Here is a 25,657-nt window from a genome sequence, read left to right as displayed (position 1 = left end):
AAGGCTTCTCTTTTTACGACTACTTGGCCTTTGGGACCTGACTCAGCAGCTCAAGGACACATGGGGCTGGGAAGGGGTGGTTTGAAAAATATCAAAACACTTACCTGGTTGGAATCTGATCACACTTTTGCTTCAGTATGCAAATATAAGTTTTATTTTAAGATAGGGAAGTCTTCTGTGATTGGGAAAATGGAGAGGGAGGTAGTAAAAAGGAGGGACTGAAAACACAGACTTGTGTCTGTCTTTAGAAGGTGCAGGCTCATTTCTCTTGTAAGCAGGGAAGGTAGCTTTCACAGCATAAATTAAGGTTTTAAAAGCTAAGCATCTAAGCCTAAGACACTATTATGTACACAAAACTTCAGTCTCTTGGTCTCCTTGGCACTCTTGATGCCTTTTATTCTAGACTCTACTGTACTAATTTACAAAATGTTCAAGAGATTAGATGTTATACGTTCTTATTTATCTGCTTGTTGCTGTAAGATTTTTTTGCAAAGTTTAAACTGTACTCTTTTGCTCCTGCCTTCCATTTCTAGCCTCAGAGCTTTGGATGGGGAAGGTGAACAGCTTGCACTTGATATCTTCTAGTGTGGGTTTTTTGGCAGAAAAAAGCAGGAAAAAAATAACAGTGTATCCTAATAGTTGAAAATAGTGTATGATGGACTTGGCTGAGTTGTGAGGCACTTAAAACTGCCTCAGAACTTTTCTTTAAATGTTGGCCAGTTATAGGAGAGGCAGATCCTGTATGTGTCTGGATCTTTCCTAAAATAGATATTTTGGTGAAAGGATTAGCACTTAGTTAATGCTATGTGGTGGTGCAAATAGTATTCACTCTTACTAGCCAAGGTGTAGGCTTCAGGAGCTCAGAAGAGGTATGCTTTGAATGCTGAAATAAAGAAAGGAAAAGATAAGATGTGTAATCAGCAGTATCTGCTGGGATGCTACAGCTTTTGTATGAGTGGGCCATATGCACTGTTCTAGCAGTGTGCTGGTTACAATAGCTATCTATCTTATTCTTACCTTTTTCACCCCTCATGCAATACTTCCTTCTATTAGGAGAAGCAGGCTATCAGATTTTTTAGGAGAAAGCTAGTATGCATCCCTAGACTCTAGGTATGTCCAAATATGCACTTTAAAACCAATGTCTTGCTTAGACCACAAAGGCATGCCTGTAGTTACAGTATGGATGTTCCTCAAACAGAAGTGAACAGGTAAGCAGCATTAAATCAAGATATCTTCACTGAATGCTTCTGTTTTGTCCCCTTCAGGTTAAATGTGTAATGATCTTTGAACAAGTCGATGTACAAACTCCCTAAAGATGTCTGTTCAAAGCCAGCACTGTGCCATTATTATGAACCCTCCTCCACCAGAGTACATAAATAACAAAAGTAGTGGATGTCAAACAAACCAGCTTCAGTACTTACAGAGGGTGGTCATGAGAGCCTTGTGGAGACACAACTTTTCCTGGCCGTTTCACCAGCCTGTTGATGCAGCAGCACTGAATCTGCCTGTAAGAACCATTTTGGAACTGCAGTATTAATATGTAAATTATGTCAAATAATGTTAGAAAGATTTTTTTCTAATGCAACAGATTATGGAAGATTATTTTTGCTATTGAACTGCTGTCATTAATCAAAGTCTACAAGAAAAGTGTTTTCTTTCTAGAGAAATGCTGCCAGGGATAAAGTATTTCGACAGCATTTGTGAAAACTTGGCAGCTTCTTTTTGTTAGTGAGAGAGACTTTGTTGAAGTTTGGCTTCTTTTTCCTCTGTTCTATCAACTGGAGTGCTGCTTTGTGTAAATGGCTTTGAGACAACAAATGAGTGCATATACTTTTAATAAGTACTACCACCAATAGAGCTCTGGAGCCTCTTAAAATAAATATTCTTTGGAACTTTGAATGATATATGTTACGTGGAAGAACAAGGACAAAATATAAGGTGAAGATATCCTGAACACCTACATTTTTGGTACCTATTACTATAGGGGAAGGTTTTCCTTTAAATTAAATACTGCTTCTAATATAATGCAATTCTTTCTTGCAAATTAGCTTTCATAACTAAATGTGTAAATATCTTCCTGTCCTAATATTAAGATATGTTTGGTGACTTATTCTTTCAATACCACAGGATTATTACACTATCATAAAAAAACCTATGGATTTAGGCACCATAAAAAAGCGACTGGAACACAATTACTACACAAAAGCTGCAGAATGTATTGAAGACTTTAAAACTATGTTCTGGAACTGCTACATGTACAACAAGGTATGTGGAACACCAACTGTTACCAGTAACTGGTTCTGTTGAATGATACAAACAAGTCTAAAACAAGCACATGGTTATTAGAACACGCAGTAAGTTAGTTGACATTTCATTATTGTTTTGAAACTATTTTTTCTGAAGTGTTGGGGAGGTTTTTTAATCTGGGATTGACTGAGGACACATAAGTGAAGTCTTGCTTGCTGTTCCAGCAACTGAGTGTATAGCTTTTTCTGCACAAGGACTCCACATCCAAAATCTCTGGGGTTTGGCTGCAGAGCTCATGAACAGTAACCACTATGTCACTGCTGTGCAAGTCCAAGGCTAGCAACCCTGAGCCATGCTCTGTTCCTTCAACAAGTTCAACCTAATGAAGTATGATCATCTCCCTGTTCTTGGATATTTGTTGGCTGTGTCTTGGTATCTTTGAGCTTCAACAGCTTCTTCAGAACACAGGATTAATAAGGGAGTTGCACATCTGGCCCCTTGTGTTTTTGCTCTAGAAGTATGCAGAGGTAAAGGAGAATTTTTCAATGGGACTGTGAGAGAAAGAGTATTTCAATAGTGAAATAATTTGCTTTAAAGTGAGTTGCAGGAGCAGGGATGGCAATGATTTAAAGACCTCTCTGGTACTAGTGGCTTTTTTTGATCTGTTGGGGCAGAACTCTCTAGCCTGGTAGTTTTATGAGATAGCTCCCTTTACTGCAGCCTCTCCTTTACTGAATGGTATTGACCATATTTTGCAGCCAGGTGATGACATTGTGTTTATGGCCGAAGAACTAGAAAAAGTGTTTATGCAGAAAATAGCCCATATGCCACCAGAAGAGAGACCAGTGAGTCTCAAGAAAGGAAAGAGAAAAGGAAAGAAGGCAGAAGGTAAGGCCTTTATTACATGCTGAATTTATAATATATTAAGCAAGCAGAACTGGAAACAGGGTATCTTATTTGTCACAACTCAACCCTGGAACAGTTTGGGTGTTTTCTACTCTTTCCAGAACAATCAGACAAATAACAATACTGCTATAAGGCTTTAGAATTTTTTTTTTTTAATTCAAGTTCCTTTTTTAAGAAAAGGAACTGACTTCTGATTCAGTGACTGTCATGCTGCTCAGCATTGTGTTATATAAACTAATAGGTGTGAACATCTGTGGGAAGTAAACAGAGTAACAGCTGAAAAAGACATGAATAATCTAATCAGCCAAACCAAACAGAGAAAAACATTGGTCTAAATTGTCCTCAGATCTCAGCAGTGGAGATCTGTAATGCTGCTAAGCAATATATGCAGGTATTAACTATGCTTAGTAAACATGAACCTACATGATGCAGTCTGCACTCTTTGCTGCTTGGTCTTTGTGTTTGTAGAAAACAACTTGCTTTCCCTGGCAAGAACATTTTTACAATGTACAGAATGTAGTATGATGCCTCTTTAATCTTTGGTCTGAAGTCAACCCACACTTTCTTAAAGCCAAGTAAGGTGTAACTTGGCAGGATATTCTAGCTGAGGCACTAATGGTGTGAGCAGAGGAGGATACCAATGTTGCTGTAAGTAACAAACACTCTGGTTTGCATTTATTTATGGCATTCCTGTATAGGCTAGTGGTTATGTGGACAGCTGGTCAATTTGACCATGAAAGAAATTCAGTGCAACATTTAAGACTTAACTTCTAAAATTTCCTGTATTAAAATAACCAGAAACATGGCAGCCCAAGCCTGGGATTTCAAATGAAGCAAGCACAACTGAGAAGCAAGCTGAAAGTGAGCAGCCTCCAGTGATGACTCAAGAGCGACAGCAGGTTACCCTGGCTCCTTTGTCTGCAGCCCAGCTGACTGCTTTAATGCCAGCTGCAGTCCCTATAACAAAAGTAAGTTTCCTCAAATAACTTTCGGAATGAAAGATATTGAAATATCTCCTTCAGGCACTTATGGCGAAAGCATATGCTTATTGCTGTATGTTTTTGAAACTTTTGTTATCATAGGAGATAGTAAGAGATCTCTATTAGATCTTCAATGTCTCTGCTAAATACCTGGGCCAGTAGTAATTCTAGAAGTTAAACAGAAATTGGGATGATTGCTTGGCACATAATTTCTTATAAATGTGATTTTAAAATGTTGTTCTCAAAGAAAAGAAATTAAGATGATCATTCTTGAAGTGTATTGCTATATATACTTCTGCAGGCTTCACCTTGAGGATAATTGGTTTTAAACTACTAAAATAAAATCTAAGTTCTTTTTAATAATTTCTCATGCTTTTCTACGTAAATCAAATACTTGTTTCTTCAAAAATTAGCATGTTTGCTTAAACACTGTGTAACTAGCCTGGAAGGTGGTGTTTGTAGCTCACAAAGAAAATTCTTGTTACTTCAATCTGAGTTGTATGTGAACATCTGAAAAAATTCCTGTATTGACTTAGTTCTGGTTGTGCTCTTCCAATGAGGAATAGGCACTTTTGCCAGTCTCCCCTATAGTGTGTATTTACACTTCACCCACATAGAGTCTGAACACTACTGATGATAAAGCATGCATTATATGGCTTCCAAACCAAATACTACACAACTTTAAGAAAAAAAGAGATAAACCATTTACATAAGGCTCTCAACCAGGCCTAAATTAAATTGCAGTAGTTTGCCACCTTCCTGTGACTGTCAACTTGCAGGTAATTTCATAACCTGCCAGCTTTCTGGAATCTTCACAAATGGCTAAAATCTGAGCACAGCCTGGCCTGCAGTACATCTACTTCGTTCCTTTACATTTAAGATGGAGCTTGGTGTCCTAGGCTTGTAATACCTTGTTGGTTTTTAGTCTAAGCTTGTGGATTTGCTGAATTCTGCTCTGACTTCAATAGCTGTACATGTTCTTGTTTTGGGCTACCCACACAAAAGAATTTTCTAAAACTGACCGTTCTCTTCCTGTTCTGGACACTTGTATATTTTTTCTTTTCTTAGGCAAAAAAAGGTGTGAAAAGGAAGGCTGACACTACAACTCCTACTACTTCAATAGTCACAGCAATTGGTCAATCTTCTGCAATGCTTAATGAGAGAAAAGCTGTTAAAGCATGTAGAGGTGAAAATGAATGTATGGTAACAAATAAATTTCTGAAGAGATCCTCAGATTCTCAACAGCCACCTGGAATTGTTAAAAAGATTCACTTGTCAGGACAACTAAAATATTGTAATGCAATACTTAAAGAAATGTTTTCAAAGAAACATGCAGCATATGCATGGCCTTTCATAAAACCTGTAGATGCAGCATCTTTCTCCACAGGGGTGAACCAAGCCATTGCCAAATGTCCTACAGACCTGGGCACCATTAAAGTAAGTATGTTTCTGGGGAAATTAGGCTATTTGTGTAATTACAAGGTTTTAAATGTGTTAGCTGAAAAGGTACCATGAAAGCTGCTTTTTCTATGAAAGACACCACAACAGGCCTAGAAACCAGATGCATTTCTATTTCTCAAACTTAGCCAAAGTCACTAAAGAAAGTCTTGTGAGTCTCATTGTGACACACAGTGGCTAATCGACCTAATTGCTGAAAAAGCTAATATAAGTGGTGAGGGAATTGTGATCACCATGCAGCTCTTCCAAGCATGCCACATGTTAAATATCTGTCTGTACGCACAGTGCTGTTGTTAATGCCCTATAAAACAAAATGAAATTCTGTCAACTCCTCCTCTTCCCTCAATCTCAATGTTCTTGAAGTGCCCTAGAAATTCTACACTGGATGTTTACATAACACATTTCACCTTTTTAGTGGGAAGCAACCATTCTAGATGGAGATATGTGGACAGCTCTCTGTGGATGCTGAGTGTATTTGTAGAGGGTAAAATATTTAGTCCAGTTAAGCTCCACTTTTTGGGAAATATTCAATTTTAATAGCTTAGCTTACTGAATTATTTTGAAAACTGACTTGCACAATACAAAGGTTATTTCCCAGTGTCTAGTCCATTTGTTTGACTCCAGCTATTATGGAATAAGCTTCGTGTAAATACCATGTGTAGAATCAAAAACAGATGCTGAGTTCAGAACCAGATAAAACCACCCAAACATTGTTGTCTTGACCAAGTGCTGAAACTAGTACTACAAAGTCTTTCAGCAATTACAATTAAATCTGTTTAAAAGAGGAAAAAAAAATCTCTTACTTTGTTAAAGAGACAATGTTGAAATGAGATGCAGGTATTTCCATAACATTTTTTATAATATTTACTGTCTTGATACAAGCTGAACCTGAATATATATGTTAAAATTCTTGTTCCTCCTTTCTTTCTGCTAGTTCATGGAGATACTGTATACTAAGTGTGCCTTTAATTTTCTTTTCCTGTAGAAGAAAATGGATAACTTTGAATATAATGATATACAAGAATTTGCTACAGATGTTAGATTAATGTTCATGAACTGCTACAAACATAATTCTTCAGACCATGAAATAGTTGCTATGGCAAGAAAACTTCAGGTGAGTTATCTTTTAAGTCAGACTTGAAAAAGAATAGTTCATCTCATGGCCTGATGTAGAATCTACTGATATTACTGAAGTACTGTGTTGCTGTGTAGTTCTGCAAATAGTAGCTGCATAACACTTTCAGAAATCTGAAAAATATGCTGTTCCCAAACCTAACTCTTCAGGATGTTTTTGAAATGCACTTTGCTAAAATTCCTGATGAACCTGTTGCGAGTGATCATCTGCCACAGCCTGTGAGAGAAATGACAGAAGCATATTCCAGTGAAAGCAGTAATAACTCTTCAGAAGAAAAATCATCTGAAGATTCTGAAGAGGAGAGAAAAGTGAACCTCAAAAAGCTTCAGGAGCAAGTAAGCATTATTACTTATTGTCTGTGACTTAAGATCTCTCTAGTAATGTCACTTTCAATGATCTATTCCAAGACTTAGCAACAAAAATCAGTTTTTAAAAGGTTCTATTAACTTGTATTTTTAATACAGCATTTTAGTCCCATTTGGAAGCACTGCCAAATGTTAAGTGAATAGCGCCTCAACAAATACAAAGTGAGCAATGGTTCTACTACTCTTGCCTACCACTTCTTCAGAGGAATCTCAAAACTTCTTAAAAAATAAAAGCGTGTTCCTGTGGTATGAGAGCCTCCAGGCACTCCACATGTAGCTTAATGGCATATTCTTCCAACAGGGTCATTTCTTTCACATGGTCAAAAAGCATTGTTCCTACCCTCAGTCTCCTTTGAGCCATACAAAGGCAAATTGTTAATTTCTTCTTCAAAAAGCTCAGTATGAGAGAGAAAAGAAGGTTCTCAAGCTAAGCAGTGAAGCAAAGCCATGCTTCATATTAGGAGTGGGATGGGTGTTACTTCTGCTTGAACATAATTTTTAACCTGTTGCTGCTGCATCTATAAACTCTGGGGAAAATTAGCATTTGTTCTGTTAGTGAAATGAGGGACAGTTTTCAGTCCTTGTCAGATTAGTATCATCAATTTATGAATGTAGGCACAAGGATGAACACAAGTGTACAAGCCAGCCTTTACAGTAGCGAGGTATTTCAGTGATTTCTAATCTCATCATCTGACCATCTTCTAATTCCTGAGGTTTAAACAAAGTTGTGTGAAGCTCTTCTCTGAAATTCTTAGCATTTCTGGGGAGGTGTGGGGGGGTGTTTTTTCCTGACAGAAAGCTGAAAAGCACATGCTGTTAGCAATGTTTGCATAAAATAAACAGTCCTGTGTCTTCTAGATGCATAATCTGTGACTGAGATACAATATGTAAAATGTTTGGGGAATAAATATCATTTGGAAAGCAGACATCCTATTAATATCCATTCAGCTGCCACTAATTTCCTGTGATATTCAGGACCAGTTTACTGTTCCTCCTACATTGCCCAAGATTATCAACATTCTGTGGGTTTTCTTGTTTTCTTTTTGGTTTTGATAGCTTAAAGCTCTTCACCAGCAGTTGTGGGTTTTGACCAAAGCATGCTTATCTAGACCAGGAAAGAAAAAGGGGAAGGCTAAAAGTGAGAAAAGAAAGAACAAGGAAAAAGCTGAAATAAAAAGCTTGATTCAAAAGAAGAAAAATCTGAAATACATGAAGAAATCTAAGAGAAAGCTCTCTTTAAACATGTAAGTGTGGGGAACTTGTGTGGGTGTCAAATTATTTTAAACTGCCGTTACTGCAGTACACTTTTTTCCTGCAGTCAATCAAAGAAAACCATGCAGCAGGTCTTGTTGGCACATAAGTCAGAAGATGAAGATGGTGCCAAACCTATGAATTATGATGAAAAACGACAGTTGAGTTTGGACATAAATAAACTCCCTGGAGATAAGCTTGGGAAAGTAGTCCATATAATACAGTCAAGAGAACCTGCACTGAGGAACTCTAACCCTGATGAGATAGAAATAGACTTTGAAACTTTAAATGCTTCAACACTCAGAGAACTAGAGAGATATGTAGCAACCTGTTTGAGGAAGAAACCAAGAATGCAGGGTATGTAGCATAAATGATGTTTTAAAAAACCATTAGATTTGCTTCCTGGTTTGCTTTCATGTTAACTTCTGTTTCACATGCAGCTAAAAACCCAACAAAGTCAAAAGAAGAACTTAATTTTGAGAGGAAACAAGAGTTAGAGAAGAGACTACTGGATGTCAATGGTCAACTAAACCCAAAGAGAGAGAGCTTCAAGAGTAATGTGGCTCTTACTTTTATTCATTTGCAATGGAAATAGCTTAAAGTGGAATTCTTCCCTTGGGCTTTAGTCCTGTTAGGTATCTGGAGCTTTTCTCCTCACAATAAGGTGGGGTCTTAAGTTTCCCACTGATAGTCTAAGGATTCTTTCTATGCTGACTGAGCTGAAGTCACAGCAGCAAATTTGGTCAGTTATTTATCCTGTCTAAAACAGTTTCCTTATTCCTGCACCTAATACTTTATTACAAGTAAAGATGGTAACAGTTTCACAAATTAAGGGGCACTGAACAATTCCCCTATACTAATATATGAAAACATGGTGGGGTGTGGAGGGTCACACAAACTATTTGATTGCAATTAACTTTCTGTGGTTTAGAGACACAAGAATAACCAATTCTAGTAATACTTGTTATATGGCAGTGTCATGCTAACAAAACCTGTATATCAGTGACAGTTATCTTAGACTTAAGAAAGTTTCCTAGGAGAAAAATTCAGTTTTTCAGGCAATAATGCTTTTCAAGATCAAAGCCAGAAATTCAGTGTGTACTTGAGCTGTACACTCACTGGTGGTTCTCATCAGGGGCTGAGAATGGATCAATGCAGCTGATGCTGCTATTCTAAGTCAAGCTGTTCCTCATTAAAATAGTGAGTGCTGTTATTGCCCTCCACTGGATATCTATTGAGCTCCTCTGTAAAATCAGCTGACATGATAGAAGCAGCTCTGGAAGACACAAGGACATGTGTACCCAGCATTAGCTCAGTCAAGTCTTCCTGTCTGGTATGCATAAGGGCTTGAAAATATCCTACAAAGAAAATCTTAAGGAGCTGAAATCAATTATAAATTATATGTTGTGAGGGCAGCAAAGAAGCTGCCTAGGAAATCTTTACAACTGGTATCTGGCTTCTTTACAAGAGCTAAATCTAGACTTTTGTCCAGGGAAACAGGTATCCCTGTAACTTCTCATTTTTGAAGCTTCCACAGAGAAAAACTTTGAAAAAGGTTTGACTCCAAAATCATCATAAGCTGAGTTAAATCAACCCTGCAGATGCAAAATAGTCAGATGGTGGGGAGGTGGCAAAAGATGGCAATTTTGGGAATGCATATGGCTAGGGAAGGAAGAGTTGGCTGTAGATAAAGAACTCTGCAGGCAAGTCTGGCAGCAGCAACGTGCACACAAACAGGCTCTTGACCACAGGAAAGTTTATGGGGGAAAATTGCTTGAATTGTGTCTTAATCTACTTCAGAATTGTAAACTGTGTGATTACAGCTTCTCCTTGGATATTTCATTCATTCAAGTAACATGCTGCTGGTAAATCCCACTCCTCTCTCTCTAGAGGGAAGTCTTTGTTTTCAAGTCCACTGCTAAATGGACAGTAGAGAAGGAAGCGAAATAAAATGAATTCTTGCATGGGAGAATAGACCCAACAAGGTTGATCACAGTCTTGTATAGGAAGAATGCTCCAGTGCAGGTTGTTCTGAATTCTTGCTTTTTCTCCTGCAGTTGAAAACAATGCTGAGTCAAGTACTGGGCCAAGCAGACTGAGTGACAGCAGCAGCAGCTCCTCAGATTCTGGCAGCAGCTCTAGCAGTGATTCTAGCTCCTCAGATAGCAGTGACTCTGAATCAGGTTAGAAAGTTTATTTTTGTGTTTGTGTAGGCAAAATATCTTCTCTCTTAGCATCTACTCTTCCACATGCTTACCAAGGATTTTAGTAATCTTTGGTTTGGTTCACTCCATTTTGAAGGCTTAATTCCAATGTTATGAAATGAAATGATGCCTTAATACTGTGATCCCATGGAACAGAAGACAACCAAATCCCCAGTACATCCATTCAATTTACCAGTGAAAATCTATAGGGACTAAAATAAGCTAGCAAAAGGTCTTTGTATCTAACCTGGACACTTGACTATAGGGCTATAGCTTACTCATGTAGCTTTGATCCCTTTTTGAAAGTGTGATTCACTTTATTTTCATCTTCTGGTCTGCACATGAAGGGTGACCTGAGCAACAAAAGTGCCTACAGCATTAACTGTAGAGGCAAAATCCACCCTGATGCTTAAAATGTTTCAAGTTTGTTTAAAGGATATTACAGCATGAGAACACTGAATGATGTTTCTCTGTACACAGAACTTTTTGGTTTTCTAGGACAGAATATATCTGCCAAACTGGAGGTCTGCAGTGTAGATCTCCACATGAGGTATAGGGTGAGATGAATGCTCAGCCCTCTGCAGTGTGGGAGGGAGCAAACACTGTGAATCAATGGCAATGGAGACCTTGATCCTGCAGCAATCTGTGGTCTCTTTTTATATCTGGGAGAAGTTCTCTAAACACATCAAGCTCAAGTCAAAGTATTCAAGATAAGAATGTTCCTTTCACTCTGAGGTTGACTCTAGGTACAACTGCAACTCACACCTTCTATGTGTGAATAATGAAACATATGTGAATGACTGATTTGGTTTTTTTCCATCCCCCTTTTTCTGCCCACCTCACTGTATTCACAGTTACAGAAACCTGTTCAAAACAGACTGGAGCCAGGCAGAACTGTCCAGCTTCTATGGGAAAATCTAAGGTAAATCTGCCTGGAATGGATATAATGATTTTGCCCTAAACAAATAACAAATTAATTATACAAATAATTTTGTTAAAGTTATTTTTTAACATACAATGGTAATAGAAATGATGCAACTTCATCAGGAAATATGGCTTGAATGCTATTTTTTCTGTAGAACTGATTGTTATGAAGATGTCCCATGAGCTGTTTTTAAAAATACCTTATGCATCTGTATAGGAACAGATATACTGGGAGGTTTTTATGTTTTATTATCATTGTAGTCATTATGTGTTTGATGAAGAAGGGCAGAATGCTCCAGGTATCCCACGCACCCCCAAAAAGGGCAAATAGTCTCCAAATGGATCTCTGAGTATAGAATTGACCTAACAAACAGTGTAATGTTTTTAATCTATTAATACCCTCACCTCTATGCCTGAAAATAAATACATTGTACACTTATTTTCAGGATACTTTAATGTTGCTTATTGTTATGGTATTATTGGAACCAACAGCAGTTTTATCTAGAAATAATTCTTAATGCCTCTTAGATTGAATTGCTCTATTTCTGTATTATACAGTGGGTGTTATTTCTTGTCAAGGTTAGCTGCCTTTAAGAATTTCCCTTGAAGCTACCAGAGACAGAGACCTTGAATTTCAAAGCAAAATCACAGCCAAACCTTCATTCTTCTTGCAAGAGACTGACTTTCCCTTAAAGTACAGAAAACTAGGCTGCAAATTTATTATTCAGCTGCTCCTTCTGCATCTTCATAAGCAAAGATTCAGGGAAGGAATTATGCAACACTCTCTTTTTGCTTAAGAGCTTCAGCCTCTGCAGTGACAGAATGACAGCAATAAACTGGAGAAAACAGGATCCAGGAAATGAGCTTCAGCTTGGTCAGTTGTAACAGCCCCTTACTGACCTTCTGAGTAGCAACAAACATCATACTTGAAATCCTCACATTACATTTTGTTCTCAGGGGTTTTCTGTATCTGTCAGACCAAGGCAGTGAGTGCACTTTACCTTGTGGCTTTTTGTCATCTAAATGCTTAGAAAATGATGGATCGGTATCACAATAAAGGGGTACTGAATCTGATAAACAGTGGAAATGAGCAGTGGTGGGAAAAGAGGATCAAATAACTATTAAAAAATTTTGGCTGTATTAACTACTGCAGTCTCTTTATAGAGAATACCACTTTGTTTACAGAGGACATCCTGCAATGCTGGTCTGCAAGCACAGCCCTCCTCTCTTACTAGCAGCTTGCAAATTCATGGATCATCTGAACTGCTGCAGCAACCTCCCAATGCACTGCAAATGCTTCAGTGTAGATCACTTAATCTATCAGAACAAAACACACAGACTCTCTCAGGTAATACCTTTATGCCTGCATTTGACTGCTGAGGAAAGGGGTTGTCAGGATGCCTGTATTGCCAAACAAGTTTATCTTGGAATTTTAGCACATGGATAACTGAAAAAGTTCTTGTAGGGTATGGATTACCAAAGAGCATGATGTAAATTAAAGCATGGGAGCACTGAGGATAGGGGTTTCAGATTACTGGGACACTTGTGGTGGGGCAAAGTAGTATTAAAAAGAGGAGGTGTTCATGCTTCCTTCCAATGAGATGGAAAAGGATCTTAATGAACTTGGAGTTACAGGGAGTGTTGAACACCTTGAGGCAGGATTAGAGGCTTAAACCCCTGCCCTCTACCCAAGTTCATGTCTGAAATGCCTCCTTGCTGAATGGAAGGCTTGGTGCCACAGGTCCTCTGAACTGAGTGTTGTTGTCTAGACACATCAGAATAATGAAGTTGCTTAGGAACTTGATCCAAGGAGCTATTTTCCCTCCCTCATTTAAAAAACTCTAATAGTGTTAGACACTACTGAGATTTTTGGTAGAAGACAGCATGAACTGGTAGCTGATTAACTGAGAAATCAATTAAAAACTAATTAAAAATAACTCTCTTAAATCACGTGGCTAGAATACATATCTCAATACTGACTTACTCCACAGATCTAAACAGTGACCTAATTTTGAGATGTAGGACTGCATTTTACATGACAGGGGAAAAATCATACCCTACTTCTTTCTCAGGTAAAATCTCAGCTGTACCTGCTCTGTGTGATGCTCCAGACCAGCAAACTCCTCAGAGCACTCCCAAGACAAATCAGTCTTCTGTCACCCACTCCAGAAATGTTTTTCCAGAGGTGAATACGTGCTTCTCTCCAATTAATTAACTTCAAACAGCATCTGTAAAGCATGTTCTTAGCCTTGAAATAGGATGTAATACAGTACTTCAGGCTTGAATTTGATGCCATGAAGGCCATTTAAGGTTTACAACAAAAGTTTTCTAAAACCCCAGTAATAAAGCGATTGTTATCCTTTAACAGGGTAGTACTTCATTGCCTTTTTGCTGTAAAGGAAAGTTTGGCTGATCACATTTATAGTGTACTATAAAGCTTATTTTATTTCTTTTCAGGGCTATAGCTTGAACTTAAGTAACCCTTGCACACTTACAGGTTAAAAGTCCACCCTGTAAACCAAAATCTTTACAAAAGAGGCAGATTATAATATGTGTTTTGGTTTTGTAGAAATATCAATTTCACAAACTGAGCAATACTGAGGCTCTACTGGGAAAGCATGTTGCTTTTCATACCTTTTCCTAAAGGTATGGAAACTGGGAATGGTATGGAAACTGGGGCTTTCAGGGTCTAGATGAGGTTGTAAAATATTTAATGACTGTTGAGTTCTGTCTTAATATGTTCTTGGAGAGTATCCTGGTTAGAAGGGCCTCTGTGGAGCAAAGGAAGTTATTGATGTTACTGCAGCATGATCACTTCCATCCTATGATGATTAATAATCCTCCTGAACATGGCTGGAAATTTAGTTGCTTTAATCAGGCTGTAATAGCTTTATTTTTGACAATGGATAGAAACTGCCTCTTGAATCTATGAGCACAGGAATGTGTCCTGCAAGTAAGGATGAAAAGCAGCTCACCCCTTCCTATTGGTGTCCACTGTCCAAGGTAGCAGGTAATGCAAATTGACTCAGTTTTGTGCAGCACTGTTCTTAGTTCAAGGGATTACTGCACAGAGTAATCTTGCATAGAGTAAAAATACCAAAAATACCCAAGATCAGTCACCCTTTACCCTGAGCTACAAGCAAGAGTGCAGCAACTGCCTTTATGACAACTTTATTCTGCTGTACCATGTTAAGGGTTAAAGATCTTGTATCAGTTTCTCATGCTCTACCCACTCCCATCACTTGGGATTGCTGAGCTGTGCATATTCTAAATCTGAAGTCTTGATTTATGAACTTGCTTTGTTTACCATAATATGAGTGAAATCTATTTCTTCCTTGGTGTTTACAGAAGCTAGAGCTGCAAGAATTGACTGCTCTAAGCTTCTAAACCTTTAATCCTGATGCTGTATAATAAGAATCCTCATATGCTAAACACAAGTAACATAAAGGACGTATTTTGAAGTCTAGCTTCTCTTCTAGGTGTCCAACACCATTTTTCAAGTTGACAGTGCTGACTGGAGTAAACAAGCTGAGCAAACAAGACATCTAGACAAATCAAATAAACTGCAAAACAAGACCAGCGTGAGAACTGCTGATTTAATATCTATAAGTCAAGAACAAAGTATGTAATGTCATAATAAAAACTGTGTAGCCATTATCAGGGTTGCAAAGTTAAAAATGCACAAGAAACTAGTTTAAAGAAATATCAAGCTGAATACCTTGTATATTATTCAGTTTGCAGGATAATGGTTGGGTATGCAGTTTTCCCTTGCGCTTCGTTTTTTATTTGCTGCTTAAAAAAAAAAAAAAAGTGAAATTAAACTGAATTAAAATGTTTGGTTCTTGTTCTGTGTTAAAATATATAAAGAAAATTACTTTTTGATTTAAAAATTTAGCTTTCAGAATGTGGCACTAAGGATACATAAACCAGTAACCCATGAATTCTGAGAATTGATGATTCAATCTGTTGAACTTCACTTGCTTCTGAAATGTCTTCTGCTGGAGTTTCATGGACCTCTTTTCCCAGAGCACTTTGTGTGTATTTTGAGTTATTATCCTTGGCTCTTGGTGTCAAGGATCTGACAGCAAATCACTGTCAAAGAGACTTTCACTATGGAATAAACTTGCAATTATTACAAGAACACTGGCCCTCTGAAAGCTGCATTCTATACTTCATACATATTTCCAACTAAAGAATTGACTGAACATCCATGCTCTGTGTGTCCAGTATTGCCAGACATGATTGTTTTGGTTTTTCCTTTCCTCTTTTCCCTCTAGAACACCTAGAGAAGGAGGGAAGAAGCTTCTGAAAATTTGATGAAATTAAAAAGCAGAGCCTGTTCACTGATGAATTCTTAGTTTTGGCAAAGAATAATGCTAAACAGTTGCAGTGTATTAAAGCAATTCTAAAAATGGAGATTTGATTCTCCATGAATTTCTATTAATTTTAGGGTCTTAACACACCAAGCCATACATCTACTGCCCCCTTTTGCTTAGACTTAGCAGCAGCTGGAATTGGTACATGGCCTCAGCTAAGATTTTTGCTGACAAAGTTTTGTGGCTCTGAGGTTTTTCTGAAAACCCCTTTAATGACAAACTGGCTGAGGGTTTGATACTTTGAATCCAGCATTTATTTGCATAATCTAAAAAAGAGTTACCTAAGTTTTTTTTATTAAGCATTTACATAAATAATGAAGCATCTCAAACTACACTAGAGGATTGCTGCTGAATGAGATAAAATGCATTGTTAATCTCTGGTTTGAAAATAGTGTTTGGGGTTTTTTTCTCCCTCAAATAATAAAGAAGTAACAGCATGAAGTATTTGTATGTCTGTAGGCTACTGGAAATGTGAGGACAAGCCCTTGATGGCTGACCTATCTGCTTTTAAAAAAAAGTAAATGGGGCTGAGAGCTATAGGTGAAATGAGTTTGCATGATCAATCAGGTAATCCTAAAGCTGGAATCAAAAGGAAAGAGGGCTGGGTGGGAAGGGGAGGAAGTGGCCAAGTAGCAAAGTGCTGTGCTGAGCCTTCCTGACCAAAGCTTTAAAGCATTCTGCTGGGACCTCTCCTAGAATTAACCAGGAGTTAATTTCTCATCTATAGTCGAGCTAGCTCTATACTTTTTCCTGCCCAAAAGTGGAGAGAAGTGGTCCAGGTCAACTTAAGCTTAGAAAATGTTTGGGAGAACTTCTGTCATTCTGAACTAAGTAATAAACTGCACTGTAAGCTTTTTAAGTCAATTCCTTGAAAGACTAAAGATTTATCATTTAAATTTGAGAAAGAATAGTCTATAAAATCAACATGATCAAAAAGTCTCTTTTCATTCTTCCATCAGGTTATTGTACACCCAATGATAAATCTAATGATAAAAACATAGCACAGCCAATGTCTGAACTCCTTCCAAGAAAGGTAAGTGATGCTCAAGTTCTGTTTGAGAAGAGGCTGAATGTAGTTACTAGCTTGAATAACTCCCTGACCCAGATCTTCTCTAAAAATCTGTTCTTTTACAAATAGAATATTTAGTATACAATAGGCCTTTGTCATTGGTATAATCTGTACAGATTTATCTCATTTTTAGTGCTAAAACCAAACAAATGACTCTCTTCATTGCAGAAGGTAAAGCATGTAAGATACATACACACATGCACACAAATATATATTCAATATGCCCATGTTGCCTTATCAAAATATGGCTTGTTTCATCTAATTTTAATATTTAAATAAGAAACTAGTGTTCCTTGATCTAGTTCTGATATCCAAGTTATTAGTGTGCTTTCCCTTACTGATCCAGTAAAAAAATAAGAGTAGTGTGGAATGTAGTCTTGGTACTATTGGAAAACCTGTTCTGAAATAAGTCAAAGCACTTTTAATGACTGAAGATATTTATGACAGTTGAGCAAAATCTCTCCTGGCATACAGTAAGTTATCTTAATTGGAAGGACAGAGGGATTTTCTTATCTACTAAATTCTTCTCTTCTCTAGATCATGTCAACCTCTGGACCTAAAAAGTTTTCTATATTGTCTGTGGAACTAAAATGTTTCTAGGATTTTTCTTTAGGCACTTAGGTTTCAGGAAATTATTAACTAACATGTTGAATTCAATTCCAAAAATATATTTCCTTCATAAGCGCATGCTTCTACTAGAAGGAGGATTTCTTAAAAATGCTGGTTTTATTCTGATTTATGCTATGAAGAAAATGCTACAGGGAACAAGCAAAACCCACAAGCCTAATATAAAACTATTGTTCTGTAAGGATTGTGTATAGAAATTAGATGGACCTCTGTATTAAAACCTTGTCAATGGACCTTGTATGAACTCAGCCCTGTGAATTCATGTTTTCTGAAATGCAGAAGTGGAGAGGTAGACTTAAATAGTCAGAATAGCTACAAAGGCTAATGTTTGTTGGTATATTGCCAAAGGCTCTCAAAGTTGATGAGAAAGCACATTGAAATCTGCTCAGATTGCTGCATATGCACTAATATCCTGCTAAAAGAAAGATATTTTGGTGTAGATATTTCCAGCAGGCCTAGTCAAACAACATTGTGCTAATGTAAGAACTAAGCAGGTAAAGTAGTTGAAGAGTATTTTTTTTTTCTCTTCTGTGTTTTCCTTTTTCTGATAACTTCAGGACACAGAACTCAAGACTGTAGATTCCTGGGTAAGCCTGTGTAAAACGATGAAGCTTCCAGCTCCAATAAAAGCATCTGCTGAGAGCTTCAATCAGTTCAGGGACGCAGTACTAAAGAGGAGTGGGCAAGTGCAGGAGTCAAAAAGGTCTCTTGGGCATGCTGAGAGGGAGCTGCAAAATCTTCCACAAGAAAACAAAAGATTTGTAACTACTTCTGTGTAAGTATTATTCTGGTTTTTGCCTGTATGATACTGCAGGGCTTAGTTATTCAGGGACAAGGAGTTTGGGTTAGGTAATTGCCACATGTCAGATGAAACTGGGGAACTGTACCATGCTAAGCAGAACTGTACATCCAAAATGCACAGAACAGCCTTTTCTCTTCAAATCAGTACTATTTCAGTAGGCAGAGAAACATCCCAGGAACTTCCTCCTTTGTTGTTGCTGTTAGTTTGCTTCTGGATTTTTTTTGTTGTTGTTTTTGTTGGTTTTTTGGGGGTTTTTTGGATGGAAGGGAGTTTGGATTTTGTTTGGGTACTAAGGTGAGAGGTTTTGGTGCCCTGGAGCACTCATGACCAGAGTTCGCATTTGTCCTATTTTCCTACACCTGTAGCCAGGAATGTCCTCAACTTAGTGCTCTCCTAAGAGGACACAGGAAAGATTAGTCTTTGAGAGCATGTTGTTAACATAGCTATAAAGGGGTTCCAGTGTGCACCACTTCATACAGCAGAATCCTTTCCATTGCTGTAGAAAAGCACCTTCCATAAGCCCCTGCTTCCCTGGCTGTTTGCAGCTCCTGTTTCAGGCAGTGCCCTGAGGTCTGTGGCCATGCTGAGTGGGATAAATGACTGCCTACTAATTACTGCATTGCAGTAATATCCTGGAGTTTGTTTGCCACCTTTTGGAAACTGTAATATTCCCCTCTCCAGTAGTCTGGTCTTTTCCCCTTGCCTGTTTTACCCTGTGAAAGATAAATCTGAGCTGGTTCCTAAATTCTCCTGCACTTGCCCGTTGCTAGTTGTATTAGAATAAGTCAATTGGTTGGATTGTTTTATTTTAATAATCAGAGCATTTGAGAGACTTAAGAGTATATTCCTCATTCAGAAATTAGTGAAATCTACCTCAAATAACTAACTGAATAGGAAGAAGGTAGGAAAAAACAATCACAGGCCAAGAAAGCAACAGAAAATAAAGAATTTTAAAGCAAGCATATGTAAATTCTGTGTAGTATATCTATAAATCCTAAATGCATACAGATTAGAAATGGGACACTGGAAGCATGAACCTACTACAGCCCAAAATTGTGTGCACATAACTCTTGTGAAGGGAAATCACTTTGAAACAATGTGAAAGAGACCCTTTAAGTGCTAGGGTCTGATTTAAATTATTTGCAGAATTCTATCAGGTTGTTGAAAGAACTTTTATCCTATACTGATTTCCTCTCCTGTCTTTAAAGGGGCCCTGAAAGCACAGGATTGGATGCCATGGCAGTGACAGACTGTGAGCTTGAAAAAGAAATACCTAAGAGTAAACTGCCCGAAGCTCAACAACGTGTTCTTGATCAAGACCGTAACTTGGCTAGAAAGATGGAACAAGAACGCAGGAGGAAGGAAGCAGTAAGTTTCTGACTCTTGCTAAACTGTTTTATTTTTCAACTTTACTATAGAAGAAACAAATATTACATCAGATCCTTATTTCAAATGATCTGAATGATTGAAGAGTTACTACCTGAAGAGTTAGTGCAGAAAATGCAATAGGAAACTCAAAGTACATCTTCAAGTGGCATGATATGAAAAACTATCTGCTTGGTCCTAGTACTCCCATAAGTTTAGAATAAGAATAATTGTGTGGTAAAAAAATCTGAAGAGGACTCCCTGCCCTCTAAATAATTTCAAACCTTGAGTGTTGCAAGCTGTCCATCCTCCTTAATGTGTTACATCTCACAAAAGTGCTAGTCCTACTGTTCTGGTGTGAAATACCACGCCTGAGCCTTTTTAAAACTAACTGGTTTTACTGGTGACAGTAATTAGTGTTTTCTAATTGCTACCTTTTTTAGATTGAACATTTTTTAAAAATTCATAGTGTTGTACAATGGAATGTAAGTACCAGTGTGCGACCATGCTGGATTCAGGTAAGTTCAACTGAAGCTTTCATCCTTCAGCTCTTTTCTGAGCGCTTCAACAACACACACACTCAAACTTGTCATAACAGAGAAGACACATTCATTTTTGAGAAGATGCTTTATAGTTTTCTCTTAAATCATTAAGTATTTGACCTGCATAGTATCCATTAATGTCTGACTGCTCTGAAAAGACACTTGTTTGCTTTCTTGCAGACAGCTTGGATAATTGATGTGAATCTGCAGAGAGATATTATGGCATCTTTCGAAGAATATCTTGATTGAAAGCAGTAGTTTATATAGAACTTCAAACTACTAAACCCAGCATAGTTTTGTACTAGTTAGGATCTTAAATATTAAGACCACTTTAAAGATCTTCTCTAAAATGCTTTGTATTAAAAGCTTGTTCACTAATACCTGAAGTGTCACAAGGTTTATTTCTTTTCACTGCTTGTTTATACCATGTATTCTGTTCTGCTGAACAGTAGAATGGAGTTGTTCATTTGATTACAGTTTCATCTGTTGTTTATATCTGGTATTACAAAGAATCACTTTACTGTGACACACCTGTACAAAATCTGGGCTGTGACAAAAAGATCTCTCTAGAAGTGGTACTGTCTAAGGGAGGGGGTGTGTAACATTACTTGTAATCACAAAAAAACTTCCATGAACTCTTTAATTTCATCAGTAAATCTTATCTACTTGCATGTATTTTAAGGTCCAGATGTGTTTAATGTATTTTATGTTAACATAACATTTAGCTAAGGGTGCAAACATGTTTGCCACATAATTTCTTCCTGAGAAGAACTAGAACTATGGCAAACTGGCTCCAGTTTGAAAGATTTTCTGATTGATACAAGATACTATTAGTGTTGAAAAATTTTCTGATAGAAACCAGAATGTGTAGTTTTTCCATTCTTGTTGATTATATACAGGTATGGGAAATAAATATGGGACAAACAAAACATTGTTTTATGGAATTATTACCAAAACACAATGTGAATTACAGAAATGCTGGGTGGAAGGGGCCCCCTTCAGACAATCTAGTTTATAGTCTCCAAACCCTTTTTGCCATGTACCCCATAATTTAAATATTTTAAGCATAGACCCCAAGACATGTATATTTATTAATTTATAAATTATATACACATTATAAATATTTCACTGTACTAGTCTATTTTTTACATTACATTATAATATTTTTAATTTCTGTTTTATTTTTAACCCTGTTTATTTATTATTTTGTAATTTTAAAAATTGTATTCAATATTTTATTCCCACACTCCACTTTGGAGACTACTGATCTCATTAAGCCTCCTACTCAAAACCCTCTCCCAATAGAGAACTTCAATTTGTCAAGTTCCTGGATGAAAAGTGAAGGTAACACTGCCAATTGTGATGAGGTTCTACCACAAGCAACCAAACTAAGTAACCTAAGTGAACAAAACTTTCTACAAATAACTGAATTTTCAGAGAAGACAATAAATTGCTTCTAAATTCAAAAATGCCAGCTAAAGCATGCCCAAAAATGGTAGCCTAGTCTTTCAGGTAGCAGGCTGATGAGTTAGTGCTAGTTCAAATATATTTATTCAATATAGTCATGGATCTTCAAACTCTGCCATTGCTGGAATGGTATTATTTCATTCAATAGCACGAAGAGTGTGTATGACAAATGCTCAGATTGGGCCAGCACCCTGTGAAATGTCCAGGGATGTCTTGGCCTGGAGGCATGTTCAAGTGTACGCTGTTTGGGAGTTCTGAGAGCTTGGCTAGGCCAGGGATTTGGGCTGAAAGCTGGGTTGTAATGTAAAGTGGTGCTGTTAGGATGTCTTTCATATCCACATCAAAAGTGACCTGCCTTCATTTGTCATTTATACATTGTTAAGAGTTATTTGTCCTGCAATAAAGTGCTGCAGTTCACATCCAGGACTCTCCACCTTGCTGTCCCTTGGATATACTTTCTCTCTGGGTTAATGCAAGCTCAAGAGCTCTTGCTTTGGAAATAGGAGGTGACGGAGGGAAGGACAAGAATTCCCTCTGAGCATTTCATCCATTGGATACAGCTATATGGGCATTGTTGGTTTGAACTGCTACTTTTGTCCCTTCAAAACCTAATTCCAGCTTCCATGACTCTGTACTGTCACAACGGGTCACAATGTCACTGCTGCTAATGCTAATCTGATAAACCCTTTATTTGCAACCTCCAAGTCACTTGGAGAGGATAATCAGTTCCTGTCCCCAGACAGAAGGCTGAATCCAGAAGTAAGGGAGATGGCCTCCAAATGTGAGTAACAAGCCTCTAAGGACTGTTTGCCCAAAGCCATGAACATGCTGTCATGGTTTGACACTGGGACAATGCCAGTGCCCCCATGAGAATACCCTCTCCCTGGTTTCTGCTGTGAGATGTGACCAGGAATAAGCAAAGCAGGCTCCTACTTAGGAAAAAAAAATTATTAACTAAACTACAAGGAAAAGGGAGGGAAAGGAAAAAAACACACAAGGAAAATGAAAACTTCACAAATACATCTCCTCCTCCTCCCCACCAAATTCCCAATACAATACATCCCCCAAATCATCGACTCTCAGTCCAGCACCACCCTTCAGAATACTCAATCCTCAGTTCATCAAGAGGAGAAGGAGTCCTTCTTGTGCCAATGGGGACCTCTTCCTTTCATGTCCAGCACTCTCACCACTGAGCACGGACCAGAGCTGCTTCTAGGGTCAACTTTTAAGGATGCTTCATCCCACTCCAAAAAGGCACAGTCTCAACTTTGGGACATCTGTCTCCCCCCATGTTTTTCACCCCCTGGGGCCAAAGGGTACCCACACCAAACCCTCTTGGTCCTGAGGCATTGCCTCCCCCTAGAATGCAGTCCCTGTATCACAAGGAAACATGGCTCTGTCCATGGCTACACAAAAAGAGTCCAGATACGCTACTCCATCATCTCTTCCACCTGCGTTCTTCTCTATTTCTCTCGTGGCCCATTTCCTCTTATCTATATCTCTCTTCTCATTCAACTCCAGGAGGATTAGCATTTGTAAGGTTTCCACCATCCAAGAAAAGGGTTAAAAATCTGAGGCTCTGTCTGTCCAGAACTCCCATGGCTGCCTAGCCGGGGGGCACCTTCTCGCACCCCCCCTTCTCCTTCTCAGCCGGCCAAGCACAAGCACAGGCTCTCTCTCTGTCTCTCCTGGGTGGGGGGTGGCTGCCCGATGCCTCTCAGTGCTCCTCCACCCTTCCATCCTGCAGGGGCCTTCCCCTCCCCTCTGTCCAGGGCCCGGCCTACCTCACCTGGCCCCATGGCTGCCCCTGGGCCTACCTCACCTGGCCACATGGCTTCCCCTGGGCCTACCTCACCCGGCCCCATGGCTGCCCCAGGGCCTACCTCACCCGGCCCCATGGCTTCCCTTGGGCCTACCTCACCCGGCCGCATGGCTGCCCCTGGGCCTACCTCACCCGGCCCCATGGCTGCCCCTGGACCTACCTCACCCGGCCGCATGGCTTCCCCTGGGCCTACCTCACCCAGCCCCATGGCTTCCCCTGGACCTACCTCACCCGGCCGCATGGCTGCCCCTGGGCCTACCTCACCCGGCCCCATGGCTTCCCCTGGGCCTACCTCACCCGGCCGCATGGCTGCCCCTGGGCCTACCTCACCCGGCTGCATGGCTGCCCCTGGGCCTACCTCACCCGGCCCCATGGCTTCCCCTGGGCCTACCTCACCCGGCCCCATGGCTTCCCTTGGGCCTACCTCACCCGGCCCCATGGCTTCCCCTGGGCCTACCTCACCCGGCCCCATGGCTGCCCCTGGGCCTACCTCACCCGGCCCCATGGCTGCCCCTGGGCCTACCTCACCCGGCCCCATGGCTTCCCTTGGGCCTACCTCACCCGGCCCCATGGCTTCCCCTACCCCACCCAGCCTGCAGCCGGGCAGGGCAGCTCTGAACCTTTCACTGACCAGAACCCAAGAGAGCCTCCCAGGGCAGAGCCCTGCTTTAACCCCGTGTGCTCAGAGGCAGATCCATGTCCCAGTGGCCACATTAGGTGCCAGTATTAAAATCTGAACATCCATTGGCCTAACCACAGCATCCCAGAAAACATATTTCCTGTCAAACATGCTCAAAGATGCAGAAATACCACTTGGGCAAATGATTCCCCTGCAATAACAAGCTGCTTAAATAAACTGTTAGTTACCTAACAGATAAAAGGTGTACTAAGTTCTGTTACACCATTCATTGACCTTTATCATTTGTGAAAACAGCTGCTTTAATGTGTCACTTGCATACTTGTGTCTATGCTAGTAGATTGTATCTACATATAAATGAAAGGTAAGATAGTTATTGGCTTTTACAAGTTTCTCTGACATTAATAAATGGAATATGGTAAATTTATTACTATCAACTATGAGTTGGTCAGGCTGGAGGCAGAGGCAAAATCAGTGATGTGAAAAGTTGTCCTCTTTTGTCTCTCAGAGAACCAGGATTAGTTGAGCTGACAAAAGATAAACAGGCAGATGGCACCTTATGGAGGGCAAAGCACACTGTCAAAGCACGTAAGACCATCTGCCCTGGGGTTGGTTTGGCTTGGCACCCATTACAACAATAATTTAGAGCAGAAGATGAGAAAATCAAATTGTAAAGACAGAAAAATAATTGTTGGGGCTCTCAATTTTTCTTATTCATATGACAGATAGAAGATTCTAAGCTTTCTTCTGCAAAATCCTGGAAAACATGTGGGGGTGTAGGTATTTGCCTTGTACAAACATGTTTGTTACACATATGCGGACAGTGTGGTCCTAGAGCACAAAGTGTTCCTAAATAATAGAGAAATTATACAGCTTCCTTGGAAAACAGGAAAGCTAAGGCAGCACAGGTGGTGCCTAGAAATCCTCCATTAGGATGTGCAGCAATTTCATTGTGCAAACACTGCTCAGAACTGCTAGGTCACCAGCACTAGCTTCTTCCCAGCTCCGATGCCAGATCCATGTCCACTACCTCAAGATGGCTAAACTAGATAGCTAAGATAGCTAAACTCTGTTGCCAAAAGGTTTGTATAATTTAGAAATTTGACATAACTATTGAGGTAGTTAGTGATGTATTGGTTCTATTCTTGTGAAAAAATTTGCTCTGCTTCTTTCTTTGTACAAGAATTACTGCATAGCATGGCCAAATACCTTTGTTTAATAAGGCACATCATGGTTGCATCTTTATTCCTTCTTGTATTCTAGATGACTACAGGAGTTTTCTGATTGCCTTGCCTAAATCTTTCATCAACTTTTCTTTGAAGGCAAGTGAAAGCTTGTGGTCAGATTCAGGATTTCAAATGTGTTTTCCAATTTTTCTTAGGGGATGTTTTACAGTAATTAATTCTTATTACTGGTTCATTAAGAAATTTGATGGCTACCATGATATAAACAACAGCATTGCTTGTTTTGCTCCTGCCAA

At 39.1% G+C, this 25,657-nt stretch overlaps 1 protein-coding gene across 1 annotated transcript; it reads left to right on the top strand.

Moving 5' to 3' along the window:
- Positions 1–1,315: 1,315 nt before the first annotated feature.
- Positions 1,316–22,139, top strand: BRDT (bromodomain testis associated). The gene is made up of 19 exons (XM_071436306.1): positions 1,316–1,507; positions 2,128–2,265; positions 3,006–3,135; positions 3,952–4,121; positions 5,202–5,570; positions 6,577–6,705; positions 6,876–7,061; positions 8,148–8,335; positions 8,410–8,699; positions 8,783–8,896; positions 10,400–10,525; positions 11,401–11,468; positions 12,656–12,818; positions 13,543–13,655; positions 14,950–15,091; positions 16,806–16,879; positions 18,100–18,317; positions 19,553–19,712; positions 20,432–22,139. The coding sequence occupies exons 1-19, from the start codon at positions 1,316–1,318 to the stop codon at positions 20,498–20,500; spliced, it is 3,039 nt and encodes a 1,012-aa protein (XP_071292407.1). The 3' UTR covers positions 20,501–22,139.
- The last annotated feature ends 3,518 nt before the right edge of the window (positions 22,140–25,657 follow it).

Source organism: Agelaius tricolor, unplaced genomic scaffold (assembly GCF_023055355.1).
Source record: "Agelaius tricolor isolate 1412-34295 unplaced genomic scaffold, bAgeTri1.0.p SCAF_11, whole genome shotgun sequence".
Lineage (NCBI taxonomy): Eukaryota > Metazoa > Chordata > Aves > Passeriformes > Icteridae > Agelaius > Agelaius tricolor.
This window is presented reverse-complemented; position numbering and strand designations above follow the sequence as displayed.

Coding starts and splice junctions, on each gene's coding strand:
- BRDT (XM_071436306.1), top strand. CDS start 1,316: ATGTCTGTTCAAAGCCAGCACTGTGCCATTATTATGAACCCTCCTCCA. Junction 8,897..10,399: donor AAAGAGAGAGAGCTTCAAGA/GTAATGTGGCTC, acceptor TTTCTCCTGCAG/TTGAAAACAATGCTGAGTCA. Junction 13,656..14,949: donor CCAGAAATGTTTTTCCAGAG/GTGAATACGTGC, acceptor CTTCTCTTCTAG/GTGTCCAACACCATTTTTCA.